Consider the following 12,246-nt stretch of genomic DNA (forward strand, 5'->3'; position numbering starts at 1 on the left):
GGACTTTCTCGATTTTTAATTGTGAAGAGCATTGCTGTGCCTCTGCTGCTTACTTGTAGCTTGGTGGTACATAGCACCATGCAGCTCCACTATGAAAGCCTCTGTGACACAACAGAGAACAAGAATATCATCAAGTAGCAGAAGCAAAACCTGATTTTATGAAACACAGGAAAAATAGAAAGGACTAAGAGACCAAAGGGCAAATGAAGTTTAAAAGCAGATGGCCCTGGTTAAGCAGTATTTGGGGAACTATTGCAATTGTAAATAATCTGCTGGCTCTCCACTCCATAAGCCTACGCAGGGCAAGCAGCCCCAACAGAAGGCAAAACCTCTGTGTTGCTCTTCAGACTTGGGGGTTTGGACAAACCTGTTGGAGAGACCGTGACTGTGCTTGCTGCCTGAGGAGCCGCTGCTGCTGCTGCTCTTGCTGCAGGAGTTTCATCTGGAGCAACTGCTGCTGAGGCGTGATTGCATGGATAGAGGCGGGCTGCATCATGGTGCCAGAGCGCCGCTGCAGCATGTTCGACAGGGCTTGCTTCGTATTAGTTGGAACAAAGGAACCTGTCGGATCCAGCCTGGAACCACCTAAAAACCACCCAAAACACAAATGCGTTCTCTGCCTTCCGCAAGAGCGTTGATGGTACAGATCACTGCTAATTCATCAGCTCCTATTTGGTTAGCTCTACAATAATGACGATAAACTTATCTCTGTAAAGGCAGACAGTGAACTGGATTAAACCAGATTACTGGCCTGAAAAATTAAACAGGCAAAATAACTTTGAAGACTACCACTTGTAAATGAGAACAAAAAGTAAAAAGGCTATGGGCTGTTGCACATTCTATGTCACATAAAATGTTTGACTACTACTGATGAACAAAAGTTTCATGTCACATCAAAAGCATGATATGAACAGCTTATTATGTGAAGCCAATTTTATAATGAGATGGTAGTAATTTATGCACTCTATGCTATTTGATAAAAATCATGTATCTATATGTCAGACTTATGAAGGTAATCTTACACGTTTGTTTTTAAAATCAGCATTTCCTTAAACTTTTTAGCTACTGTCTGGTATATTCTGAAGACTTTTACACACTTAAAATACAGATCTAGTTGTATTTGGAGCTTCAGAAAAAATATTTAACATTTATAACTGGAACCAAACTTCTAAACGTCTCCCGTATAATATCAGAGGACACGACAGTATTTCTCAAAACATCATAAACTGCTGCCCCCTAGAGCAAGTAAAATACCTGTGTTAAACTGTATACACATCAACGGGAAGAAACAAAACAATCCTACAAAAAATTAAGCACAGAACACAAATGCTGAAAAAATGCGAGCCCATGGATTTATTTATTCCATCTAGCAGATGCTAAATTAGCCACCATGGTTCTTGGTATGAATCAAAGAAGAAATAACCCAAAGGTCATTTGTTCCGTTTAATCATCCCTCTCTTATTTAACTCTTCACTGAGCTTCTACCAGCTGTCTTATACTATCACCACAAATCCCAGAGTAGGTCATTTTTGCTTATCTACCAAAAAAGTTTAATAGCTAAATAGAGACAGACCTACAACCGATAATAGAAAACCCTTCAAAAAAACGGCTAACTAAAGGAATAAAATAAATGGCATCGGCAGACACAACCTGCTTCGGAGAAAGTTAGAAACAAAACATGGCCACAAGAAGTCAACTTTTGTCACACATCAAAGAATAAAGCCCCACGTCTGTGAATTCACAGGGTAGGCGTACCTGGTGGCAGGGGCTGGTTCTGCACAAAGAAGCCGGGCTGCTGCGGCTGCCCCAAGATGTTGTAACCCCACAAGGCAGACTGGGGATGGTGCATCATTTGAGAGGAAATGGGTGAGTAAGTGGGAGGCACTCTGTATAAGTTGTTCTGTGGATATTCCTTAAAATACACAGTAAAAGTGAATGTTACTGACATTCATACCTTACTAACTGATAAATAATGCCAATTTTCCAACTAAATTATTAAAGACAGAGACAGTTCCCATTGTCGTTTGCAATGATGTAAAAAACAGATTAAGTCTCAGGCTGCCCACAGGTAATTAACACTAACAACTTCATACACACACCATCCATTTTTACCTTATTAGCAAGTATTTTCTGCAGGCTGTAATTAGGTATAGCACAAGGACAGCTTACTGTATCAGTGTATAAATAACAGGAAGAACTTAACTGAAACATCACAAAGGTGAGAAAATTATCTTAAAATTACAGCTACTTAAAACGCAACACATTGACAAACCAGCTGGATGCTGACAGAATATTATCACATCTACAACATGTATGACTACACTGGCAGCAGTGCAGACAGGCTGTAATCGCACAGAATGCTGCTACTGCAAATGTACATTATTATTCGGGTGGTGCCAGGCATGTTATTCAAACCGTTGCTCTAAGTGATTCTTCAGCTTAGGAACCCACATCTCAAAACCCAATAAAAACCAAAATGGAAAGCATCTCAGAAACCAGAACAAACTGCACAGTAAAACAGTTTATCTATGTGAAAGAGCCTCTTTCAAATTGGTTTCCATTTGAATGGGACCTGGGTTTAAACCAACATGTTTGCTCTCAACATAATTTGACCAGGAGGAATTTTAGAAATTGATACAAACAGTAACAGCTGTACTTTACACCAAACAAGAGAAAGCATATATGGAACCTGAATAATATTTAGTAAGATCCAGTCTAGTGTACTTTACATAGCACGTAAGGTCCTACACCCAGTACATTCCTCTACACTGAGCTCTATTTGACAGAAATCCACCCTCCTTCTGACCATCTCCACTCACTCCCTGTATTAGGACCCACTCCTCCAGGTACAGAACAATTTCTGAAGGTAGCTAAGACAGCACCAGGCGATATCAGATGCTTCGGCGAGATATTTCAAGTTCTGTATGGGGCACCAACTACTTACATCAGCCCTTGAGCTTGACTTTGACTTTCGCTTCCTGCCCTTTGTCTTCTTCTCGTCATCCGTGGCATGTTTTCCCTGATCTGAGAGCTCTCCTGACTTTCTTTCTGGTTCCTGAGACACAGGTGTGGTGGGCTCTTCCTCCTCCTCCTCTGGAGGAAGGGGCAAGGGCTCGAGGTAGTAACTCCGTGGCTTGGGTTTGGTGTGCGTGTGGTACAGGAGGAGATGCTGCTGCTCCTCATATTTTATCACTTTCCTGTCGACACGAACTGTACCAAACCATGCCCAGGAGAGAGGAGCAGGATTTTTGTGACCTTCAAATAAATCCCAAGGGGACACCTTTTGTTTTGTTGAAACCTGAAGACCCTGTTTCAGTATAAAAGTGAAGTTAGTATTTTAAGAAAGTTGAATGCTAGAGCAGACGACTTGCTTATGTACATCATTATTTGAGTCAGAAAAATCCAGTAAGGATTTTTTCCCCTCCACAAAATGTACCAAACGCATACTGGTGGGATTTTAACCTCTGTCCAAGGCTGCCACTAGATAAAAGCAATTATATTTTTATAGTACCATTTGCTTATAGCTATGCTAAAAAACTCAATTTCCATCTATCATATTTTGGAGGAAAAGTCAAATATCTATCAAAAATTGCTAATCTGAGAATACCCTTGCTAAAAGTTTACATATTCAAATAAGGGGAGAAAGCCTAAGCACTATATTGCAAAAAAATGTCTACCCAGTCTGCAGAATAAAAAGCTCTATCCTAAGCTCTACCCTTCTCTTTTAAATAAATTCACTTTAAAAAAATTATGCATCCCTTCATATTCCCAAAAAATCCAAACCAACTAATACACTTCCCACCCCCGCCCTTTTTTTTTCCTCTGTCTTTTGTAAGCAGGATCACCCTCCATCTTCCTCCCAGCAAGTAACAGGTCAAAAGGTTCCCAGCTCAAATGAGCTCTCAAATGTAGCGTTCTGCTTGAAAAGCAAATACTTTTGTAAGAGCTTCTGCTGTTCAACTCCAAGTCAAATGTAACTGCCTTTTTGGCAACTTTCGTGGAGTTGGCTGATAGCAGTCAAGACCCTGTATTGCGAAATTGAGCACGCTTATGTCAACACTCATCACATTAGCAGTTACAAATTGACCATGTACTCTGCGGATTTAACAAGGAAGGGCATGCAGCAAATATGGTGACTGAATTTTACACAAATCAGAAAGTGAAAGGTTACCCAAACTCCTGAATTTGTACGAATGGCATAAAGCTGTTTCCATTAAAGATGCATATACGGCTACAGCTCTGAGACTATCTGCCAAGTATCAGTGAATCGTCAGGGAGAGGAGGATGGAGTGACTGTCGGTGCTGCTGCAGGGGTGGTGATGCTGGGGCATGGTCCAAGTCACACCAGGCTGCTCGAACCCCTTCGGCTGGGGTTTAACAACTCCCTGCATGCCCCTTTAAACCCACTCCCGGTTTCACACTCTGCCTGAGAATTTTCACATGGATCACGCAAACAAGAACTGTGCAAGAATATTTGGAAGAGAAATACATTTGATACCAAAAAACGGTCTGTCATTTGCAGCTGCTTTTAAAGGTATTATTCAACAAGCCCAGCATTCCTCACTTCTTGCATCATTGCTCATAGAGAGCCTACCCGTTTAAAAGAGGCTGCATTGCTGTGGCTGAAGCTTTAGTAATGACTAAGAGTGCATTAGAAAGCTGTATTACAGCAGAAGCACGCTTTTATGATACTGCGTATAAACGCATGTACTGTACAAGCTGTACCTGTTTGCGTGAATTTCCTACGCTTCAAAAATCATGGAAAAACTGAGATGAAAACAAACATTTACTCTTGCCTGTTTCTTATCAATGGAGTCAAATCCTGCAATTTTGTTCCCCTTGGTATCGATCAAGGATCCCATTGGCTCACAAGTAATAATATCACACGTCTGCTTTGGCAAAGGCAGCAGCTGGCGAACCTTGTCAATGCTTTCTGACCGCTTGTCTCCCAGCTCTTTCTAGAGAATAAATACATCAATCAATCAAACAGAAGGGGGGGGGGGGACGGGGGGAGAAGAGAAACATTACACTGCTTTCACTATTAGAAGATGTCCAGTTTCTGGATGAATCATTTCCTTGTACTTTTACTAAATTTAAACAAGTGGCTTTGCAAGGTTTTTTGTTTTCTTTTTTTTAAGAATGTAAGTTATCTTTTCATCTCCTGTTTAAACAGAACGTAGAAAATATGTAATACAAATTTAGTGTCTCAAACATGAATAAAAGTAACTGTCTTGCAGGGTCCCTAATTTTAATTTAATATGAAGAAAATACTAGAAGTCTGTCTTCCCAGCCCCACATTCCTGTATTTTTATTTTCTTCTTTCTCTCCTTGTTATCAGTAGTGCTGTTTCAGTCTCTCCTCTTTTTCCAAGAGGCTTTCCCAGACACTAGAAATGACAGGATTAAAAGATGAGCACAGAATGCAATTCAAAAGAAATGCTGAAAATGACAAGACATAACACTTACTTTTAATTTTTTCACTAAATTCATGTAAGCCCTTTTGTTTTCCTCAGGCCCTCCTTGGGAAGCGTTTGACAAGTCCGAGGCAAGTGTCCCGTTGATGAGGACGCCCAGCATATCGAGCACGGTTGTGAACAACTCGCTGAGAGCAAAGACAAATATTACCCTGAGGAACTCCCAATTGCCAAGAGATCTGGGGACAGATATTCACGGCAAAAGCCACAAACGCAGCTCTTCAGACAAGCTGGGTTTTTCAGGGCTTTCTACGTACACACACATCTCAGCTTGCATGCGTAAGCCCCAGTGTACACATGCAGGTGGACTATCAAGACGTACAGACAAATCTTATTATAAACCCCAGCTCAGAGCTACAGACAGCACAAACTGCTAACAGATAGTCATTAGGAATTACAGGCTCCGACTTAGGAAAGCGCTCAGGTACATGCTTGTTAAGGAAGAGTGTAAATAGCGGCTCCAGTGCTTTCCAAAACAGAGATGCTCCCCAACCAAGACCAGCACTGAGCATGTAAATTGCACTCAAGCAGTAATAGGATAATAGTAAGAAAACTGTAACAATAACATACATGCAATCTAAACTCAAAAGCACTAAGGACATGAATTAGCTTGTTTAAATAGCGCAGACATACTTGTTGGTCTGCATATCAACAGTTCCTGAAGTGATTATCTGGAGGAGCAGAAGTGCCCAGTCTGTGGTCCACTGGGTACTCCTCTGCACAGTATCAAACATGCCACCTACCTGCAAAATAATACAGCAGATAGCAAGGCTCTGCATATATCTCACAGAGGCACGCTTCCCTTATCATATGGATTATTTATGAATAAAACTGCTATCCAGTCCCACGAGTTCTTGTGTGCGGAATGCCATCTTCAAGTGCTGACTTTAAATAACTTTTCCTCCCCACCCCATGCTCCCAGCAAAAAGCTCCTCCTAAGAATGAACTATAGAAAAGCAAAATATTACTACACTGCTCCTTCAGTTTCATATCTTCACTTTCATGTTTGATGCAAGAAATTGAAGTCAGTGAAAAAATTCTCAGAACTGAAAAGGTTCAAATTAAAACTTTATAGTTATCACTTTCCTCCCACACCCAAAAATTAGACAATAATGTCCAATGCAAAGAGAAAAAAAATCTGAAGAATACAGCATTGATTGAAAATGAAAACTGCGAAAAGATATATTTTACACTAGGAAAAACTTTTCACTATTTCTACCAGTATAGTATGATACTGTAAAATATGCCTTGCCTTTGAGAAGGAGCCATTTTGCCAAAACTCATCCTTCAAAGGACCAAACTGCAGTAACACAAGATACCTGCTCAGGTTGCAAGCCTGATTACCAAACGGTCAGAATAGAGTCCAACCCTCAAATTTCAAAGGTACAACACTTTTAGCTAATGAAAGCACAGCTCAAGCCTTCAGACAGTGACAGCCCTGCAAAAGAGCAAACACCTCCCTGTCACACAACAGGATGCCTCAGAGAGCTTACGGCAAAACGACACTGCCCTTTCCTTACCGGTGCACTGCAGCCCAGAGTCTTCCTACTCTACTGTCAGCTTCGCTGTTTTGCACATTATCCCTGCACTCAGTATCTGCATCAAATCATCTTTGTTGATGTTTCCCACTTCACAACTTTCCAAAAATCAATCTTTTTATTTTGTCATGTTTATAAATCACTCTATATCCCTTCACTGTATGTGCTTTCTTCCCCATACTTAAAGCTTATTTCAGGGTTGTGTCTTGCTCAATAAAGACAGAGACTGTCTCAATTCTCAGTACGTGCTTTTAGCTCCTACACCTTGCTGAGTTTGTATCTAAGAAGATTATTCCTTGAACTACATAAGTGGCTTATGGTTTACAAAATCTTGCTGCTTTAATAATAAACCAAATATTGCCCATATCAAGAGTTCTCCCAACCCATGACGAAGTGCATGTCTCCATGGTACTCAGCGGCAGGTGATAGCTGCTTTACTTCAAGTGCAGCCACAGCCATCCCAAAGCTGGTCACAGCTGGCTCAAGTCCCCTTGACCTGAACCAGTGGCAGCGTAAGGCTGTGGCTACCCCTCTAGTTGCACAGCCGCATCTAAGCAGCTTGCAAAGAGACGGGAAAAGAACAACGCTGCAGTGTTACTCCTACCTTGGTGCTCCCTCATTTGGCCTTACACGTAATCTCCGCACACCTACTGCACTGTGCTAAACGAGCCACGGTGGCCCTGACGTCTGGTGCAGAGGTTTCAAGAGATGTGGGACATTGGAGAACTTGATGGAAACTTTTTAAGTTGATTAATACGTGTATCCACGTAGCAGCAACTGAAATTGCACACGTAAGTTAAATAGCCAAATGTTACGTTCCCCGAGAGCTCTGAAAGTTTCAACTATATTGACTGCCTAATTCCATAAAATCCTTGCTTGTTACATTGGGACAAACCAGCCGTGGACAATGGCCTGGAATGTCCACAAAAAGATGATACATTTCTGAGGTTCCAGGGACACTGAAAGGAAGAAAGCAGCACAAAAAGAAGGCATGAATAAGGTATAGGCTGTCCTTCCCACTGATTTTATATGAACACTGTCTAAACGTTACAGCCAGGAGGCATCAGCTGAAAGAAGAGAGATGGGAAGAGCAGAGACGAACACCAATGGAGCAGAGACCCCCTTCTGTCAGGGCAGAGGGGGCACTAACAGCCCTTGCTGTCCCTGGCCAGTCCCACCTGGGGCTGCCCCCCATCCCGTCCCCGGCCCAGGAGCCCCAAGTCAGGAGCCTCAGCCTGTCCCCGTGGCCCTGCCTGGCCGTACCAGGGCTGCGTCTGACCCTGGCTCCCCTCGCCGGGCCTGATCCTGAGCCCCCCACTGTGGGCTGACGTCCTGGCGTGGCCTCAGCCCGCCCCCATCCCAGCGGGGGTGCCTGATGCCCGGGGCTGGGGGCTGAGGGACCCCCGCAGCTGCCAGCTCTCAGGCAGCCCCGGCCCCCGTGGTGCCCTGACGTGGTGCTCCTTGCTCTTTACACCTACTCCAGAGTAGCTGCTACATCTTTTTATAACATCAGGATAACCACACAAATTTTTCTTACCAAGTTAAGACGAAGTTGTAGGGCTTCATGCATCATTTGCCTAGCTTTAACATCGTCCTGGTACCGTTCTTCCCTCCAGTTACTAAGGATCTAAGAAAAAGCATTTGATTAAGGTTGTTTTCTTCCTGTAAAGGAATGTTCTCCCTTTGAAGTTTAAGTATTTGTGGCCCTTATCTATAAGGAATCATAAAAGATTATTAACCTTTCTATCCTTGTGCCTGTTTAAGGCTTAGAGCATATTAAACTAGCAGGGGAAAAAATTAATTTGTAAAGAGCTGATAATCTGCTATCAATTGTGTGACTATATCTTCCTGTTGTAGCAAAAAGAAAATAAGCAGCTTCGTTATGCATTTATTAAGAATATTGTTTCAAACACCCTATTTAACTGTTCACCACAGGTAAGTAAATAGATCTCTTGCACTGGATGCAGCTTCCCAACAGGATCTGGTGGGATCTCTAGATGAGAAATGACCAGAACCTTAGGGAACCTGGACCAGCTGCATTTCAGGGGAGAACCCATACAGCAAAAGGAAAGCCCAAGTGGCAGTAACACCAGGGATAAAAAACATCAAAGGAATGAATTTAACTAGGATGTGGACCTACATCATAGCCTGGGCCTGAGCTGCGAGGCAATATGAGAAAACAACGGCCCCACAGGTATCAATTTTCACTGTCACAGTAATTCATAGAAACTAAAGACAGAAAAAAGGAAACATGCATCCACTACACTGGGCACTGTATATATTCATTTTAAAGACAGTCTTAAGGAGCTATTGTAGGCTAGAGCATGAACCAGACGGGAGCAGGAAGTCTAGAGCAGAATCAGCAGAGGTTGTGAGTAAGCACAAGTGATCCAAAGGAAGAGGCAACGGGCCAGTTTGGGACTAGCAATATTGTTTTTTAAAATATGAAAAACTCTTAATCTGTACCAGCTGGAGAAGATGAAGGGTCTTCCTAAAGAAGGAAAGTTTCAAACTTATAAAAACTTTTTATGATCAAGCTAGAGACCGAGAAGACTGTTCCTCTCAGGACAAACATCTTTTATTGGTTTTCCTGGAAAGAACTGAAATCAGACTCAAGTTCATTATATTCCTCTGTAACAATTTTAGAAAAAGAAGATGTATTTACTCTCAAAAAGGAACAAACATGTCCCCATTCTTCCTTCCTTGGACTGTTCCTTTTGGCATACCATTGCACTGTAATTTTCCTGGTTTTACACCACTGTATACACATAAAACTGATGACACGTAAAACATCTAACAAAGGGTGCTCATGGTTATGTGCTTGTTTTACCTGATTAACTTGATTCTGCAGTGATGTTAAAAGCCCTTCCCGTTGCTCATCCTGTCCCTTAAGGCAAGTAAGTACCAATGAAAGGAAAGGTTGCTGACTCAAGAGAGACATGCTTTAAGAGAGGCAAACACAGAAGTCAATTAGTAAAGTTATTTTGATACTTCCCATCCTCACTCCCTTCCTTGTTTTGTCTACTTTTTTCCCCTGGAAGTGGCATTGCCTGCATCTATGTCTGTTTCTGTTTTAGTAAATTAAAGCCTTGCCAGACGAATTAAAAGAACATGCAGGTAAGAAGGCAGAGCACCAGCCAGTGTAAATGCACGTATTGCGCATGTCATTACTGAGAACCCACCTAGCTCAGGGCACTGAATGACCAAGAATTGCATGGACACTTGAAGGCCTGACTCAGAAACGGATCATGTTATTTTAAGACTACTTTGATTAACCAGGGATATAATTTTAGTGGAGATTAGGCAGCTAAAGTTTCTAATCCATGTTAGTGGTCTGAAGTGAATCCCAAGTAAGTTTCCCCTACGAGCACTGATTAGAATGACAGCTGCCTAAATTGCACCAGAATTCTAACACGGGCTTAGTGTAAGTAAACTGAGATGCAGCTTTAGCTGGTTGGAGGAGACATGCCATACCAATGCAAGGGCTTTCAGATTTTTTAAATTTTTTTTTTTTTAGATGAATGTGTATCCATTATAAACACAAAATTAAGACAAACTGAAAGAAATACATGAAGACGAATTTAGAAGTACATGTGAAGTAGAAGAGAAGTTAAAAATGTCAGCAAAGTGATTTGAGTAACAGCTCATGCAATGATTTTTGCAGTTTTAGGTATACAAGCTCCTTGAAAATTACATGCATCCACAAACACAATATAAATACATAGCCACACATACACATGTGTATTTATTACAAGTATTCATTTCAACATTTATTTTCATTTGGCATTTAACTTGACTTCAACAATTTAGGTGACAATGAGTTTGAAGGAATGGCAAAATCCCAAGGTCCCATAAAAGGAGCAAAATAGAAAGTCTGCATTTTCAAAAGTCATGTTAAACAGTGATTTTTCAGATTTTAGGAACAACATGGTAGGAACACCTCTTCATTTTCTCATAGATTTCCATAAGAAAAATTTACAGTTTGCAAGACAGTTATTATTGCAATTGCTATCCCTGCTACACAAAGCAGAGTTTGGAAAAAGAAAAAGAGATCTTATATGTGTTATATAAGATTTCATGCTTTCCCATAGTATCATTGGTTTTGTCACTCACAGAGTAGTAAAGTTCGGTTTTGATCAAGAAGAGATTGAAAAGCTTCAAAAAGCACACAAGGAAGTAATTTATTGTTACAACTAGAACAACTTTGTAAATGCTTTTACTTCTGTGCATAGGAACCACCGTGGAGGAAGGGCTTGACAGTTTCTACAGGCATTTTATTTTGGCTTTGAAAGAGGCTTGGTTTAGATTTTCTACACTAGAGCTCTCCCATAGGAAAAGAAACAGAAGACAGAGAGAGGTTCCGTATTCCCTTCTACTGATGCAAGTAGCAAGAGAGCCAGTGAATAATGGAAAAGTGCTGAAATGCTCAGAAACACCTAACAAAGAGATCCAGAAAGCAAGATGTCTTTTTTACCTAACAACAGATCAAGCAGGTGTTACAAATGGATTAGAAGGACAAGGAAGAGATGGCTTCATAAAGCTAATACAAAGCGTACTTAACTCAAAAACTGACCATGGCAAACAGAACTTCTGTAGGTCGATACATCACATAAGAAGCTTATCAAAGAAACAGCCCAGATGAACTAGGAGGGTCCAGCACAACACAGAGTTATGAGCATACTGCAATTATGACGGAAAAAAAAAAAATTAAATCTTCTAACCTTAAAGAGAAAATAAGCTAGGTGGAAGAGGCTGGAAAATAGCAGTAGATTTAAAAGGCTCCACAGAATTTAATGACAACCATAAGTCAAAATCAATACATGCGACACAGGTTTACAAGAGTACTATAAAGCGGCAAAGCCCAATTATCAGTCCCACGCTCAGGGAAAGTATACTGCATGAACAACATCGAAGGTGATCAAAAAGACAACGCACACCAGTAACACAGAAGAACAAGAAACTTACAGTGGGACCACATACAACAATCAAATACCACAAGCCTTTAAGAAGTGATTTGTTTTCTTGAACAACTGTACTTCGGAAGAGCTTCACAAAAAGAAAGATGGTTGGTATTTGAAGCTAAGAGACCTTGTTGGGTATAGTACTCAATGTAATTTCTATCATAACTCTAAGAAAGTACAAAAAATATTATAGGCACTGTGGAAGAATATTTTACTAAAGGAAAATCAATAACCATTAAGTCATGAAAATTCTCATGCGCTTGGAAAGTTAAAG

General features: G+C 41.1%; 1 protein-coding gene across 2 annotated transcripts in view; it reads right to left on the reverse strand.

Annotated features, from left to right (window-relative positions):
• Positions 1-12,246, reverse strand: part of MED12L (mediator complex subunit 12L) — a 153,978-nt gene that overhangs the window by 17,078 nt on the left and 124,654 nt on the right. For both annotated transcript variants that reach the window (XM_050902187.1, XM_050902186.1), the window contains 8 exons: positions 9,842-9,953; positions 8,549-8,638; positions 6,107-6,216; positions 5,466-5,601; positions 4,797-4,958; positions 2,945-3,307; positions 1,756-1,912; positions 368-585 (listed from right to left, as the gene is read on the reverse strand). In XM_050902187.1, the coding sequence (XP_050758144.1) occupies positions 368-585; positions 1,756-1,912; positions 2,945-3,307; positions 4,797-4,958; positions 5,466-5,601; positions 6,107-6,216; positions 8,549-8,638; positions 9,842-9,953 (1,348 nt within the window). The remainder of the gene's footprint in view (positions 1-367; positions 586-1,755; positions 1,913-2,944; positions 3,308-4,796; positions 4,959-5,465; positions 5,602-6,106; positions 6,217-8,548; positions 8,639-9,841; positions 9,954-12,246) is intronic.

The sequence above is a fragment of the Gymnogyps californianus genome, chromosome 10, assembly GCF_018139145.2.
Source record: "Gymnogyps californianus isolate 813 chromosome 10, ASM1813914v2, whole genome shotgun sequence".
NCBI classification, from domain to species: domain Eukaryota; kingdom Metazoa; phylum Chordata; class Aves; order Accipitriformes; family Cathartidae; genus Gymnogyps; species Gymnogyps californianus.